This window comes from Uranotaenia lowii, chromosome 1 (assembly GCF_029784155.1).
Source record: "Uranotaenia lowii strain MFRU-FL chromosome 1, ASM2978415v1, whole genome shotgun sequence".
Lineage (NCBI taxonomy): Eukaryota > Metazoa > Arthropoda > Insecta > Diptera > Culicidae > Uranotaenia > Uranotaenia lowii.
The window spans coordinates 200413950-200431836 of NC_073691.1; the positions used below are offsets into that span (position 1 = coordinate 200413950).

At 40.5% G+C, this 17887-nt stretch overlaps 1 protein-coding gene across 5 annotated transcripts in view; it reads left to right on the forward strand.

The window, feature by feature from the left end:
• LOC129743797 (uncharacterized) overlaps positions 1-17122 on the forward strand; it is an 83206-nt gene extending 66084 nt beyond the window's left edge. For all 5 annotated transcript variants that reach the window (XM_055736023.1, XM_055736002.1, XM_055736011.1 and 2 more), the window contains exon 3: positions 15648-17122. In XM_055736023.1, coding sequence (XP_055591998.1) covers positions 15648-16675 — 1028 coding nt within the window. In that variant the 3' untranslated portion in view covers positions 16676-17122. The remainder of the gene's footprint in view (positions 1-15647) is intronic.
• Positions 17123-17887: the final 765 nt, after the last annotated feature.

Sequence of the window (17887 nt, forward strand, 5' to 3'; positions counted from 1 at the left end):
CCGTATTTGGTATTAGGCAATGTAATGAATTTAATTATGGGAATAATTAAGTAACTGGTGGAGTTATATGTTCAAACACATTTAGTTACTGGTTTGTTAAAGTTTTATGTAAGAATTTATTCGCAGGTTCAAGATTTCATTAGATCTTAAAACAACTTCTTGTGATGTTCTTCGAAATATACGGTTAGTCAAACGTTAGAGCAAGTTCACTGGTGTTGGGAAAAAGTGGTAAAAATTTTGTCACTTTTTGCACATTTTGATAATTTTGCCATGCAAAATCATTTTCAAGAACTGTGGCTTTCAAGTTTTTTAACAACACGTGTTGTAGTTTCGCATGCTGTGATGCAAAAATAGCAATATGTCTATCACTTACGGCTGAAATAGAAACAGTGCTGTCAAAAAATACAAAGTCCAAAGATCTTGAAAACATTTTTGCATGGTAAAATTTTCAAAATGTCCAAATTTCTACCACTTTTTCCCAACACCAGTGAACTTGCTTTAAAACGTGTCGACAAGTATCCAATCCAGAAGTAAACCTCAAAGAAGCCTGGCTACCTCGAGTCTCGTTACTTTGAATTAGTGAAAACATGTTTATTTTTCCGAATGCAATGAATGAATGAATTCACTGTTCATCAAATTCACGGAAGCGTTTACAAACATATATTTGCTCAACATGTGTTGCTCAGTATCTTGCCAAGCAAAAATGTTTCTCTTGTTTGCTTCTTTCTCCCTCCTGTCATGATTCCGTTTGAACATCTTATCAGGATGACTTGTCCGGGAGCATGGATAAATATTGAAACTGTATAGTTCAATGAACCTCGAATGCTGGAGCCTTGGATTGAATGGCCGGAAAAGTACCTTCAGGGTCCATAGGCAGAGAGACAAAACTTTCTTCTGTGTTTGAATAACAGTAAATACTTAGCTCAAACAAGAAAAATGTTTCATTTGGTTTAAAGATTCATTAAGTTTCTCTTCATTGTACTGTTCATGACGCTAAGCGTAATTGAAAAAATATTCTTTTAAAAATATTGTGTTCCTTTTTGTAGTGTATTATCAGATTTAATATGTCATAAATGGCGGAAATCTTCGAAGATCCCTCCAGGAACTGTTATTCGATAGATCAGTCTTTCCTGAAATGTGACAAATTTCGGATAGAGATTTTTTGTTCGTAAAAAATACCTTTCATGTTTATACACTGTTTGGTCAATAACTTAAAAAGTAAATAAAATCGGTAAAATGTTGAAAACGGATTCATTCTATGCTATGCTCCTACTTTTATTGCCCTATAACAGAATGACTTGCAATAACAAACACAAATCTCGGTGTAAAACAACCCGTTTGCTAGTAGACACCAAAAGCGCCCGAGCTATCAACACATCAACAGACTCAATCCGTTCAATTAGCATATTTAAAATGCAGGCATCTTATTAAATCTTTTTCAAACCTCCTCGTTCCCTCAACACCCGACATTTCAGGGGGCCGTCAGTTAGCCGCGGGCAGACAATCGTCATCCATTATCATCACCAGCATGAGCAACATCATCTCCAGCATCCTCATCATCGTCATTGCGCGTCAGATCGTATTAACTAAATAAAGGCTTCAAGAATCGTTGTAATAATCTGCCAAGATTTTTCTCCTCCCTCGTTTAAGGTATCACAAAGTCGGCTCCATCATCTCGAGCTGGATCGAGCTAAGTGCACCACTTATAAATATGGAAACATGTTTCGTTTTCTATACAGACAGACACCCTGCAGTCAGCTCGAGTCAGCCGGATTTCCATTTTCAGTTGAGCCGCGTTTTGTTGATAGCATCGATCGAACGAGTGCGTTGAAAATCTAGAATGATATCTTGATTTTTTTTATGTAGTTCTCTCTCTTAGCCGCGAGCATTGGCTCTACTGATTTATGCTCGATCTCAAAAATGTTTCGTTTCCTTCCCGCGGACTCGTTCGATTTATAGCTGTGAATGATAAAATGAACTACAGAACAACTACACAATTCATAACATAAGTAAAAAGTTCACAAAACTGCTTACAGTGAGTACACTTTGTTGAGCTCTGTTGAAATTGCTCAATTTACACATTTACATCCTAGAAACCCGGCTGTAACCTACTGACCGAATATAAGAAATACTATGTAGCGTGCAAGCGTCTATGCCAATTACTTCATCAACTTCCGACGGCCATTGCAGTGCTTTGGCTACCGAAAGCGCATGACATCCTATGTATGTGCTGTTTTCAAAGCATCATAGAGGCAAAACGTCACTTTTTCGAACCACTTCCAAAGAAGTGAGCTGCTAAAAGAAGCAGCAGCAGCAGCATTAACTTTCTTGTTTTCTGCAAACAGATGAAAAGCGAAAGACGCTTGGTAATGTTTACGCGAACATTTTCTGCCATTTCTGTTTGACAGCCGTTGTCAGATGCAATTTACGTGAAGTGCTGAAATATGGTCGTAAGATTCTTTCAAATAGGTCAGATAATGATAAGCACTACGATAAAGTAATTGAAAAGTTGCTAGCACGTGTCACCTAAAATGCAAGGAAGATGTGGAAGCTTTTAGAAAACTATCTCTTATAGAAATCCCGCTATTATATTTTGACAATTGAACTTAGCTTGATTGACTACTCACATCAGTTGCCCAACGGAAAATTTCCTTTAGAGAATTTATAAATTGGCACAAAACCCATATGCAAGCTCAGTTCCACAGATTGATGTTGATTTTTCAGTACAAAAATTCAAATTCAAATCAAAATTCAAATTCAAAATTCAAAATCAACTTATGTAAACGTTACTTAAAAATTCTGCAAAAAATCATAGATGAGTTTTGAACCAAAACGGCGCTATTAAGACCCCAGCCAGGGTTCGAGAAATTCCAAAATGACCCCAAATCGACTCAGTCTTCTGCTATATTACATTAATTTTCGATTGTATCTGAAGGTTTCACATGTTTTCTCGAATACGATTTGCTATGGGCCTAAACAGTTTCAATCGGTCTCGCAAGAGTACAATTTTACGGATTCATCTCATTCGGTACGATCTGGACTTGGATAGGTTGGATAGGTACCAAGGCATCGTGTCATTTGAGTAGTGAACTGATGCCAAATCCGGCCAAAACTTTTCTGGGTAACCTTAGACCACTGCAAGCTTTGTATGAAAGTTTCAAATTGAGGCGCTGGGGATCAGAAAGGTGCAAGTGCCTATATGATATTTAAGAGAAAACGCGCTTCAAAGTGTGAAGGTGCTCGATTTTTCATATATTTTTCATATTTGACCAGTGTTAATTGAATCGCAAAAGTATTCAAAAAAAATATTTAAAAAAAATCTAGTTTTTGTTTATTGAAACATGAAGAATCGTTAGGTTTACTTAACCCTTCATTTCATGATTTTTTATTTTTCCTTAAAAATCATTTTTAACAGTTTTAAATGATGAGTGCATCATGAAAAAAATTAAATTAAATTGAAATACGATTTTTCAATTTTTTCCATACATTAATTGTTGCAAATTTGTTACTTTATGAAACAAAGAGTTATCTCAAAAGTGTTGATTTTGGACTTGCAGTTCTCTGATCCTGAAGGCCTCAATATATAGGCATTTTTACACCTCCCATAATTTTTTTTCGGTTGTTTTCATTGCCACGAATATCAATACAAATTTTGGAAGCGTCCAGTACTGAATAAGCGCAATGAGTTTTAATAATGTATAAAAATTATTAATTCAAAAATCGCCATTTTACAGTTCATTTTAAAGCTGTTAAACTGTAGGATGAAAATAAAAAATCACAAAAAACAGCTTTGCATAGCCAATGAGTTTGTTGATTTATTTAACCTTGACAAAAACATTTCTTGAAATTTGTGAAAGCTCTAGTCAGCAAAAACTTCCAATTTTAAATAATTTTCATTGAATTCAGTTTTTTTTTATTTTGAAATCGTTATAACTTCATGGAAGACTAAGCTTCCTCTCATGTTACTAAGAAATGAAGCCTAAGAATATGTAAAACCAATAATTATAAACAAACTTCATTTGAAGCTTATTTGAATTTTCTGGATAATTTAATACGCAAAATTTTTTATTCCATACAAAATTCAGAACAAAAATTGAATCGCGTTGCCCTAATTTAGGAATCGGTCAAATCATCTCAAATTTTACACTGATGCTTGGTGATCCAAAAGACATCGAAAAAACTTATGGGAGCAAAAAATCATATTAGCAGTGGTCTGAGATCATGGGTAGCAGGCAATGGTTCAGGCACTCTCGGACTTCTTCTGCTTCTTATATGTGTTAAGTCCCAATCTTACCTTGGCACGATGGACGATGCTGAGAAGAGATTCCTCTTTTTGGTCACGTCCTGAGCTGAGGCTGTCTTCCTACAGGCGGAAGCACGCATGACTTTACGGTCCAAAGTTTTGTCCACCGGACTCGATTTGCGCCCAGATTTTTTTTCGTCCAAGAAACTGCTTTCCTCTCCATACTTGCGAATCAAATTTGGGCCGCTTCAATGCGTACTTCTTTCATTTTCGCCAACTAACTCAGTGAAATGTTGGGTACACCAAAAACTGGAGCTCACGATACACAGAGTTTTAAGAAAAACTGTAAACAACGTCACCCAGAAGAAATCAGCTGCTCAAACATCATCCGGAATAAGCAGGGCTGTATGAGCTGGCACCGTGCTTAGACAAATTTGATTAGTCTGATTTCCTTAACTGTATGATATGGCTGTTAAATAGTATTTTTTGCACAATTTCGGATGACTTTTTTGACCAATCCGTATACCCCTGGTGCCGCCTTTTCGTCGACCTTCTTGGACTAATGCTCGCCTGAAGCTTTTGAAGCTGACACGTTCGAAATTACTGCATAAATTTTGTAATTCCAGATACCAAATTACGAAAATCAAATTAAATGATGCTACAAAACAATACAGGATGTACAATCGACTTTGCTATTGCCGTTATGTAAATCGTACTCAGAGTGAGCTTCGAAGCAATCCTAAGAAAGTTCGAAGGATCCTAAAAAGAATCCGGTCTTCCTGCGATACTCCAATTAAATAACAAAATTGCCACATCACCTGCAAAAAAAATGCAACCTTTTTGTAACGTACTTCTCCAGTGATGAGTATCCATCGATGATGTTTTTCCAGGTAGTTCTCAGCTTCATCAGGGAACTAACGGCCCTACATAACCGTTAGTATTCCTAATCTACTTCAATGACATGCTGCAACTCCTCGATGGACCAAAGCGTATGTTGACGACTTGAAACTGTACTACTCTTTCAATGGCCTCGAAGATGTGAACTTCCTGCAGAACCAGTTTAACCTCTTTGCCTCCTGGTGTGATACCAATCGCCTATCCTTAACCTTGTGATCCTTGACGTGCGGCTGGATTTTAAGAACCACACCAACTTTATCGTTGACGAGGTCTCCAGAAGCCTGGGTCTTCTTTTCCGCATGACGAAGGACTTTAAGGACATCTACTGCCTTTTTTTATTAGTTATTAACCCAGGTGGTGAATCCATTTTACGGATTGCATTCCAAGGCGCGGCGAGCCACCGCGTCCCCCCAGTTTGCTACTCTGGGTCCATGGGTGCAATTAGACGACTCATGATACAATGCTCAGGAACACTGTATCCCCTACGCCATAAAGTCCACCTGGGGCCACTGACCTTTGTTCCCACCTCGAACTGTTAGACACACTTTGCTTTAATAGAGGGAGGTCAATTCGCGCTAATGCGCTCCAAGGCAATACTCGTTTCCGAATCCTCTGTCAGCAATACCTCATTCTAACACAACTCGATGCGCAATCCCTCCTCTGACGAGTTAGGACCCGACATCTCATCGTGTGAATGAGGTCCTCACGCAGCGCAACTACTAATTTTGTGGATCCAGTCCAGGAAGTGCGGAAACACAAAGCGAGTTGTAGACGACACTTTCTCTGTTCAAACACGCAGGTAGGGGGGGTAAGCCCCTTAAGCCACGTGTAGGACTCAGACTCCTCCGAACTCACAATTAATGTTGACTTAAGTCACCACTCCGCGCAACTACTCTATCTTCAAGTCGGGCGCTTGACTCACCCGAAGCGCAGATCGAGCTATAGACCGCCCTCATCAAGTCACACTCGCGGTTCGGGCGCAACACTTCCCGAAACGCGTGTCGAACCCTGACACCTCCGGCAAATTGTGCCTCTAAGACACTGACGTGTAAAACACATCTCTAAGTGATCGGTCCACCATTGGCCACCACTTTGCGCATCTACTCGTTTTGCGAGTCGGGTCTATACCCACCGAAGCGCAAAACGAGTTGGCGATCGCTTTCCCTCCGGTCACATCCGCATATCAGGGCCATGACCCCCCGAACGCGTGTTGGACCCTCACGCTCACACCCAAGTACTGGTACCTAAGTACCCGGGTGCACCACTTCTTCCGCGCGGGTTTGGCAGACCCGTCGACAGCCTCTAGTGGGTTTAGTGTAGTTCTCTTGGCCGTACATCTGTAATACGCCGAACTTGCAGACACGTTTCCACTCTGCACCACGGGGAGGTGGAACTACGTCGCAGAGCAGGACATCTACTGCCTGAAGAGTCTTTACTGTAGTCAGGTCCGATCGATCCTTGAATATGCTTCTGCGTTTTGGTGCCCATGTTATCAAAACGGTTCTGATCCCATTGAAGCCATCCAACGACGTTTTTTGAGGTATGCCCTCCGACACTTAAACTGGCAAGACCCTTTTCGACTTCCCAGCTACCAAAGCCGCTGCTGCCTGATCGACATCGACACGCTGCAAGCCCGCAGGACCGCCACTCGTGCGTCTTTCGTCGCTGATCTGCTTTCACCAAGAATCGACTCTCCCGCACTTTTGGAAGTTCTTCCACTTAGCGTCCGACCTCGTGGTTTGAGGAATCGGGATCCTCAGCTCTTCGTTCCTGTTAGACTATACAATTACGGGGCCAAATCTGGAATAATTGGCATCATCAAGACTTTTAACCGCTTTTCAGAGCATTTTGATTCTGACGTTTCAAAGGTTGTATTCCGAAGAAGACATCTTAGTGTTCTAAGTTCAGTGTAGATTTGTATTTGTAGTTAGTCTCTTAATTTTAAAATATAATTTGGATCAATATATGATCCGCTGATTTAATAATAATAAATTATGTGGAACGGTCACCACTGAGCCGAGATAGACAAACTCTTCGACTATTACCAGCTCGTCGCCGTCGATCGTGACCTTGTTATTTCTGGACAAGCGGGTTCGGTCGGTCTCGGATCCACAGGCTAGCATATTCTTCGTCTTGGACGAAATAATCATTAACCCAATCCTTCCTGTATAGCGTTTCAGTTTGCGGTAGATATCTTCCACCACCTCAGATGATCTGCCGGTCTTGGTGTTCACGGCATTTTTGGAGGATTTGCCATAATGTGAAGATCGGTTCCGTCGTAGACCGTCCCTCCATGAAGCCGTCCTGATGACTTCCCACGAATCTGTTTGCTTGTGGCGTTTGACGGCGGAGTAGGATTCGGGACAACACTTTGATGGCGCCTTTGAGGACAGTGATCGCTTTCCCCACCGTCCTGGTCTCCTGTAAGTGCTGTTTCCACCTTTTGATCACTTCACGATTGCCATCAGGATGCCTCCGTCATTATCCGGCCTGTGGCACGAAGCCTTTTTCCCTTTTTAGTGATCATTGGTTTTCTGAGTTACTATCGGTAACCATCAAACAATCATCAATCGCCCTTAACCTTCCAAAGCCGTTCGCTAAAAATCCGTTTCAGGGAAATTTGAACTGTAGTTTGATTTCGTTCTCCTGGCTGCAAATGTTAACCGATTTTGATGATATTATATTCATTGTCTAGGTAATTTATTCTAATTACTCAACATTTCAAAATAAAGTTGATAAGTATTACCAGATTATCAGAAACTGGTCCAGAAAGTAAAAAGTCCGAAAAATCAATTTTATTTTTAAAATACTCATAACTTCTGACAGCTTTTCTGTATTTAACTGTTTTATTAATGTTTGAAATTGTCAAGAATTCATCTATCCGACAATGTATAGATATGTTGGGGTCCAATGAAAGTGTTGACCGCTATGACTAATCTTCCGGTAGAAAAAAATCTTACTTTAAAAAAACGACATCCAATTTTGGCTTTGCTTAGCTGTATTTCATTTTCCAATGAACCGATTTTCAAAACTCAAATTTAAATTTTTTGGCGTTGATTTGATCATTATTTTCATAGAACATGATTGATCTGTCAAAATTACCAGTTCATCAGTATATTGAAATGAAGATAAAGATGTTTGAAATGTGCGCTTCGGGTCATATTGACCCGAACGGCTTTGGAGGGTTAATGAAGACATTACGCGTAGACGGCGTCGAATCATTCGAAGTCTTCTCGACTCGCTGCCGATCATGAAGCAAAACGATTTAATTCTAGGAACGCAAGAGGTGCCCAAAAACCAAATCTATGCCAATATTGGCTCTCAAGTTGTGTAAATTGTATGGGTCTTAGTTGTTATCCTGGGAATTGTCCTCCTAGTAGCATTCTTCCTTAAGAGTCTGAGTCTGGGCATTATTCAACAGCGTCGTCATGAACTCGCGCCGAATCAACTCGCGAACGAATGGATTCAATTGCGAAGCGAATGATTGCTGGAGTAAACAATGACAGAAAATCGAAAGGGGGAAATAAAAAAAACTCGGCAACATAAAAATAACGAAAAATCATTTTACATAATTCACAAAGACGGCGCTCTTCTGTTGCATGTTTTGATTCGTTCGCGAGTAAATGCTAAACAGGGTCGTTACTGTGGTTGCGTCGGTAAAGATTGGAAATTTTGAAGTACGAAACGAAGCTAATATCAGCTTCAGCTCCTCGCGCTCCTCCCCCTCCAGGCGGTTCTTTTTCTCCTGGAAATTTCGGACTCTCTGCCTACTCCGCTGTAGGTGATTTTCCACGTTTCGACGGGTTTTCTTCCATCACCCTCCTACACTCCTCGTCGAACCAGTCGCACCGTTGAGTTCGTTGCACATGCCCGATGACGTTCTGCGCAACGCTGTTGATGGTTGTCTTGATGGTATCCCAGCAGTCCTCGAGGGGGGCTTCGTCAAGCTCGCCCTCTGTCGGCAGCGCCGCATAGTCTGGTGCGACCTCAGGTTGCTTCAGTCGTGCAATATTTAACCGAGGCAGGCGTCGGTTTCATATATTGTTCACTACGGAATGTTTTGTTCTTCACTAGATAGTGGTCTGACGCGATGTTGGCGCCTCGCCAGTATCTGACGTCGATGATGTCCGAAAAGTTCCGGCTGTCTATCAAAACGTGGTCGATCTGTGATTGCGTTTAGTACGGTTATCTCCAGGTGTATTTCTGTGGGAGGCGGTGCTGGAAAAAGGTACTACGTACGGCCATTTATTTGAAGGCGGTGAAAAGTCTTAGGTTGTATTCGTTGGTCAACTGGTGCGCGCTGAACCTTCCAATTATCGGTTTGAATTCCTCCTCCTGGGCGACCTGAGCGTTAAAATCCCCGATGTCGATCTTAATATCATGTTTTGGGCAGCGGTCGTATTCACGTTCCAGCTGCGCGTAGAATTCGTCTTTGTCGTCACCGGTACTTCCGAGCTGAGGGCTGTGCACGTTGATGATGCTGATGTTGAAGAACCGGCACTTTCGTGGGTCGATCACCACTCGATCACGCGCTTCTTCATCTTCCCCTACACTATAAAAGCTGTTCCAGGCTCCAGCTGCCACAGTTCTGATAGATGGCACGACCATCTGGGTACGTTCGTACCGTGCAGTCCTTCCTGCATACCTCCTGCAGCGCTAAGGTGTCGAATTTGCGAATCTTCAATTCGTTGGAGAGCACGTGGGTACTGCCCACGAAACTTCGAGATCGGCAGTTCCATGTCTTTGCTAATTTTCATCCGAAATTTGTTGTTCGTTCTCTATGCTTATGTTTGTCACTATCTCGCAGGAGGACCGTCGTCATGTTGCTGTTTTGTGTCCCGAACACCACCAGGACGTTGTTGCATTCCGCACGCCGCCCCTGACATGGAGAACAGACGCGTATGAAGCCCCCTATCTCAGTTAGCATGCGACCAAAACATCCCCCGAGGTTGGGTACCCGATCTCCGCTGAGGTTTCTCGCACCCCAGCTAGCACCACGGGGAGGTAGAGAATCGGAGTTGTAAGACAAAAGGGTGATATGACCACTACCCAAAGGTTGGGTGTCTCGAGTTGCACATTATCTACCATTCGCTAGGCCAATTGGCAATTACTTTTTTTGAAACATTCCATATGCAAACTATGATCTGCCCAAGCGTTAAACTCAATTAATTCTCTAAGTGTTTCAAACATAAATAAAAACAAAAAAAATAGACACAGGTTATCGACGTGAATTGTGTTTGTTCGAAAACAAAATCCAATAACCGCGAAATTGATTTGACGCAACGTCACCGGCCAGAACGAATTCCTTAATGAGTCGCGGCGGCCGAAGACTATATTACCTACCTAGTCATTCAAGCTCGAAATTTATCTACGGTTCATAGTTCCAGGGCTGTAAAATAAGATTTATGATTAACGCCCATATAGTTTATGTACATATGTAGCTCTCTGAAGTCTGAACTGCGCAGGTTGTCGAGGCGTAACCCGAGGGAAAAAGCGCCTTGACGTTGATATTTTTCTTATTGTCAACGATTGAAGGTATTGTTCAGCTTGTTGTATACATTTCTAAAATTTCTTTTAAGAATTCGATTTTAAAGCAGCTGATATCACTCTTGAAAGCCACCGGCAAAATGATCAGCTGATAGCTTGCGGATAAACTGCCAATCTCGAAAACCTGGCTGAGTGAACCGCTCACCTTTACCGGGCAATTGTCGTGCTTTTTCTGTAGCTCGAAACCGGTTCCAGTTGCCATATCGGAATGAGCTCATACTCATATGCATTACACGATATCCCAGTCATATGGAAGAATGTCATCGATGTAGTTAGGGGCCGTTCACTAATTACGTAAGCACGATTTTGGAAATTTTCAACCCTCCCTCCCCCCTGGTAAGACAAAGTAAGATTTCTCAAAACCCCCCCTCCCCCCTAGTAAGATCTTACTTTTTTTATTCTTTGAGAAATTGACACGTTTTTTTCAAAAATATTTAAAATTTGACATACATGCTTCAAAGCAAAGCACTTTTTAAGTAAAATAAAAAAAAACTGATTTTAAAAACCACAATTTATACAAAACAACAGATGAAATGTTATAAACGATAGAATTGTAGCTATCACCACACAATGTATCTACCACTGCAAGGTAGAAGGCCCGTGAGAAACAAAACGATGAAATGTGATGAAAAGTTTTTCAAATTAAAATTATCCTTCTGCTCATTTTCAACATCTTTCACCTTATTCTAATCTTCTATCCTTCTATATTCTTTCAATTCTTGAAATATTCTTTCTCAAGGAATATAAAATTTCACCGATAAAGCCGATAAAATAATTTCATAAAATAAATTTACGGTGATTAACTCTTAATTTTAAAAATTATAAAAATCTTAAAAAAAATATATCATTCTATACAACTACAATTGGGGCAAAAATGTTTAACGACAATCACGTTGTCAACTAACCTAAAAGCTCAGACTCATTCAGCGGTAAGCGATAAAGTTTTAGGATTTTTTCGGTAAATCGTTTGTAAAATTCAGAGTGCCTATCACTAAAAAAACTGTCTAGAAATTCATTATTTAAAGCGCCTTATATTGATTTTTTAAGATTTTTTTCTGTACGAAGTCATTTTCGAAATATGATGGATTCAAATCGTAGTGTAACAATGAGCCAGTTTCCATTCTGTTTCTATAAATTTCTCAATCAAAAAGATTGTTATGATGGAAAGTGAAAAGCAACTATCTTTTTAAATAATGTGATTTAGTGTTTTGATGGCATGTAGGTTGGAATTGATTCTCTATTAATTTTATAGAACCTGCAATTTTTTTTATCAATTCAAAGACATTAAAAGATAAATAACATTACATAAAAAATAACCAACAAATAAGTAGAGAGTAAAAAAACCTGAGTAATATGGTTTCGTATGGCTGTGGCTGTGATTAAATTTTTATGTAACATTTCTTACGTAAGATTTTTGGAAACCCCCCCTACCCCCCTAGTAAGAGATCGTAAGCAAATATGAAACCCCCCCTCTCCCCCTATGTGCTTACGTAATTAGTGAACAGCCCCTTAGTTAGAATGCCGCCGAGCGCCTCATGCAGCCACTCACATCATCGACAAGACAAACTCGTTTCAGACGTTTCCCCGTTGACGGGTTCGTGTCCTGGTTAATGAGCTGCACCGCGTGTTACGGCACTCGATCGTTCGTTTCCATAAATCATAGCCGTGTCCCGGTGTCGGGTGAAGGTTGTTGTCTGAAAATCGTTTGCCTGTAATTATGACGAAAATAAGAGTGGGTACCTACCTCATGGACCTCACATACATATCTGGCAAATGGTCCTCACGCAATTGTTTCTGGTGGGTGATAGAACTCATCAGCTGTCAAAATCGGTGTGGGTCCACGTGTGGTTGTCACGAACAGCATGAGTGCATTTTGAAATTGAACGGGATCAACTTTGTTCTGATGGATGATCGTCGTTTGTTGAATCTGTTTCTGAACTTTGTTTTTTTTCTCTACTGGTGGCACGTGGTTTGAGGAATGGCAGGAATGCGAATAATCTTTTATCTGAAGGGTAAGGACGCCATTTGAAATTCCTGGAAATGAACATATATAATCACAAGCGACAATTATCGAATGGAAAACAACTGCGCTAATTGCTGCTGGTCTAAACTACCTAGTTGGAAGTGATCTATTAGCCATTAATGAGGATCTCTCTTTGGACTTAAATGTATATTAGGGTGGCAGCCAGATGGATGATACCGAATTTCGTCAATTGTCCCTTAAAAACTAACCTGTGAAAAATTTCAGCTCAATCGGACTCGAATTAGGGTTGCCTCAAAACGCTCAATGTTTCGGTTTTTTACCCTAAAAAATCACTGAACGTTTCATGCAGTTTTGAGTCAGTGTAAAAACCGAAACTTTGAGCGCCTTGAGGCACCCCTAAATCAATTCCGATTGAGCTGAAATTTGGCACAGGTCAGTTTTTTTTAGGCCAATGTACAAAACGTATATGGTCGGTTTTCGAAATTCGACATGATTTTTTTTCCATACATCCATTGCCACCCTACTAAGACTATAGGATTTAACTGGTCGGTGACTGGCAATTTTTTTTCATTACTAACAGTTTTCTACAGAACTGTTGTGCACGTTTTTCCTCATAATATTGAAAATTTTACATTTAAAAGTTGAAAGTATTGCGATTAAAACCCTGGAACCTTTCATAAATACTGAATATTGACAGTTTTCACATTCACAAATGTACCTTCAAAGTTTGACTTAGAGCAGTAGGTTTTAAGCTTTAAAGAAGAACACGTTTGAGTGTGTTGATTGGTAGTTTATTACAGACTAACTAAACCCTAAGAGTTTGTTATTTATCTAACTACATAGCAACTAAGGTTGCTAAGCTACCTATGTACCAATAACTGAATATAGTAGATTGCTACCAGATTGCTACGATTTCAACAAGTTTAACGAAATGTAACATGAATAAATTTTCATTCAAACATCACTCGAGGTGTAGGTACTGATTTAGGGCGACACTTTGTAGATCAGGAAGACTCAGTCGAAAAAAAATTCCAAACAGTTCACGGACATGATCAAATTTTTGTGTACCCAAAATAAAAAAGTTAAAATTTACCAAAACAACAGGTAACTGTTAAGTGAATGTGAAATCCAAAAAGGTCACTTTTAAAGATGCGCTTTGTTTGACTGATCACATTGTAAATGTTGACAAACCGATTGATTAACGATTGAAAACGTTTCCGGGGTTAAATCGAAAGTACCACAACCTCAATCTAACCTCAAAGATCAAATTTATGTTGACGTAAATATTGTAGAGCTTTTCATTTCTTCCGAGATCCATCGTCGTTTGCCATCTCTCTGCACTAGATCCGGGAGTTAGGGTTTTCAATGTAAGTAGACACTTGGAGATTGGCCACGCTCGGAGGGGAAAAGCCTAGGATTTGGGTTTCGATGTTTCGACGAAACGAGTGTTGCACTGCGCGTTCTGTGATCGTTTATTACGAAGCCCCGTAAATAAGTTTGCGGTTTTGCTTAGGCCTATACCTATACGTTCCATGAACCAAAATCGAAGTCCTCACCTGTGTTGATGCTTTCACTATTTCTGCAGTTTATTTGTAAATATGTACTTATTATCATTGAACATTACGAAAGACTGTGCCTTTTGATTATACCATCATTCGTCAGACTTCAAAACCAAACAATATTTCAAGACGATCAAACACCATGGTGATGAAATCGTCGATCATCGCCATGTACATGAACTGTCATTACGATTTGGATTTTCCTTTTCAAAGTGTTTATGGCCCTTGAAGTTAACTAACAATTTTGTTTTTGTTGTCCGATGTTATCTGTGCGGTGAGCAAAAAAAAAATACAGAAACAACAAGAGATGTTGTCATGTATTTTTTTTTATGTGTAAGCAAAGATTGCGGCTTTTCGTATCCGCAGTCAACGCATCACATAAATAATTTGCTCGCGCCATCTACGAATGGCAGGCAACGCACTAAAAAAAAGAACGTTTATTGTTCGCCATTTGTCGCTCCGGAGAAGTTTAACCGACCGCGATTATGAGAAATCTTGATTGAAGCGATTGACATCACAATTAGCAGAAGAATATGAATGCCAATGATCAGGTAGATTGTATATCCCAGTTTAGCGTCCATTCATGCTTTTTTGATAACTTGAATGGTGAAGAACGTAGAATAAACGTAACCACCTCGACGTAAATACGTTTTAGCCCGGTTTTAAGACTCTTCGGCTCATTGTAGTATCTTAAATCATAGTAACCTTTTAATATGTTGGCAACATAAAAATAAACATTCTTGTTTCAACTATTAGCAAGTGTAGACGTCATGAAGCTTCTCTTAGAAGATAGAAACGTTTCTATCTTCTAAGACTAGTACTAGCCCTGTTTTCCCGATACTACATTGGCGACGAGGATAAAGAACCTTTGCGTTAGGTAAGAGGGAAAAGGGTCCAGGTATGTTAGATACATTTTCTCGGAATTTAGAGGAAAACTAGAAACGAATCAGTCGCTTAAATGCGAATCGAAAGACTGATTTCGTTCGGCAAATATTCAGATTGTAGTAGAAATTGATCGGGCGCTTAAATGCGCAATGAGAAGACTGATTCTAATATTAATTCTGCCGAAAAGCAGGTCTATTTTCGAGAAAATAGAAATTGATTAGGTGCTTGAATGCACACTTAGAAGTCTGACTCCATGCTGCCAATAAGGTAAAGCATTGTAGATATGAACTAGTCGCTCAAATGCGAAGATGAAAGTCGGGTGTCATTCAATAATTGGCAATGAAGTCCGCTTAAATAAACGTTCTTGTTTCAACTATTAGCAAGTGCAGACGTCATGAAGCTTCTCTTAGAAGATAGAAAGGAGTCCTGTTTTCCCGATACTACAATCATCATGTTCTAGTTTCCATATACATATGTATTTACTAGTTCCTGTAAAACTCATCGATTTCGTTTCTTCTTTCTCCCGTTCTAGACTGCTCGACCTTGAATCCAGCGTGTATCCGGTGCAACGAACGCGGCTGCATCAAGTGCTCCGAATTGCTGCGAATTGATACTCGTGAATGTCTCGATGATTGTCCCAGTGGCTACGTGGGCCAGTGGTCGACGTCGTCCGAATTCATGGGCCGCGTATGCTATCCGGTGGGATTGTCCGGATCCTTCATGGCTACCGTGGTTGGCGTAGCTGTTGGGGCCGTGGTTTGTCTGGTGCTCATAGTTGGAGCCATGGCCGTAATAAGACGGAAGCAGAAGCGCAAAAAGTACCGCGAAACCTTCATCGATGACAATATTGACCGGTTGGAGTTCTACAAACAGCTTGATGAGCTAAGACCTCAAGCGGAGTATTTTTTGCAGATGTTAAACGACACTAGGCGGCAAATCAGAAAGCTTCATCTAGCGGGGGACAGCTCAGGGGCTGCCACCTATCATCCGGTAGTCCGGGACCTAGCTAAAATCCTAATACTGCTCAACAAACCGGTCGAGCTCATCAGTTGTCCTCCTCACGATTGGCAACGTTTGTACGTATGGGCAGAAAAAGTCCTCGATCGCTATAAACCCGAACTGACCCAGCTGATCGAGTTCCTCCAGCAGCCATCGATACCGCCATCGACCTCGGATCCCCGACTCGGGACCAGTGAACATTCCACCTTCAAGGCCAAGTTCAGCACCATGCTGTGTGATGATCATTCGCCCACGCTCAGTGCCAAAAACCAGCGCAACTTGCTGCAACCGGAATCGGCAAGTCTCGGAGGCCATCAGGAGCCGCAGAACCAGCAGAATCATTTTCTAGGTTCTCTGATCAGTCTACACGAATTTGATGAGCGATCGAGTTCATCGCACCACGATACCAGTGGCAATAGCAGTAATCCCTTCGGGGATACCTTCGATCACGTCCGGTCGTACCTTTCGACGTCGGGGATCAACGATAGTTCCCTCTGGTTGCAGGACGAATTTTTCAAACTCGGGTTTCGACCACAGGACGAAATTACTACCGAGCTTTGAATGACGAATCGTGTTCCCCGGGTTGGGACGATCTATACATAGTCTTTACGTTTTGATGTACCTATTGTAAATAGAAAAGTATTGACTTCAGCGTACGATATGATATATCCCCGTTGCAAATGATTCAATCACACGAAACTAGTCAAAGTAAAAAAATACATATTTGTAATGTGTTTTGTTCAGTATATTGAGCTTCCCAATTTATTTTCGGTGGTTAGTGAAGCAATTGTAACATACCAGTAAAGTACGCCGGTAAAATTACGGACGCTTTGTAAAATATTCCAAACCACCTAGTGAGAAAAAGTAGTTTGTATCATTTATTTTACGATAGTAATAATCTATTTAACGGACAATTTTCTTGATGATAAGAGTCTAAAACGAACCTTACCTTCCATAAGTGCAAATCTGTACCGAAACAGACAACTATAAGACATCGAATCAATAAATTCCGCGAAATTATAATAGTCTCGATTGATGTGTTTGAAAGAAAATCCCTAGTTTTTTCCCTTGAAGAGGAGAGCCCACTGCGACCAGTAGTTATTGATCTATTGTGGTATTTACCCCGCGTTACTACATGCTTCTGGTTCACCTGCACTATTGATTAGAGGGACAGTTGAATGATGATTAAGATTAATGATTGATTAAATATTACCTTCTTAAGGTCTTATGTGCAACAATATGTCTTGTGTGCTTATTAATTTTGCCCCAAGTATTCGCTCTTAACAAAGGCGCAGTAGCTGCATAGAAGATGTTTCTATTTCGAACCTGCTGAACCGACAGTCGCCTTTTGAATAATGTTTATCCTTTTGAGCTACTGTTTTGTTGGACAATGTCCGGTCAAGAGACCTGTGTAAGTACCTAAATCGTGCTTACTTAAGTTCAACATGTCCCGGTCCCAGTTCTTGAGCTCCGTAGTCAAAGCACTCCTAGATACTCCGCAGAAAGGTTCAGGTCCAAAACAGTCCCTGGAATCCTTCCCTACCTAGCTGGTCTGCTTCTTCGTTCCCTGGGATGCCGTAGTGACCTGGTACCCAGAATAAAAACACTCTGTGCATTCTAGAATTGCTTGAATTTCAGCTTAAAATACTGTTGGCCAGTATCCCATACGAATTGAAATTACGATTCTAGGTCCGAACAGCCCTGTCCCAGCTCTTTATTTATTTATTTATTACTTGGTTTTTGGATAAAGAATTACCATACAGACAAATTTCT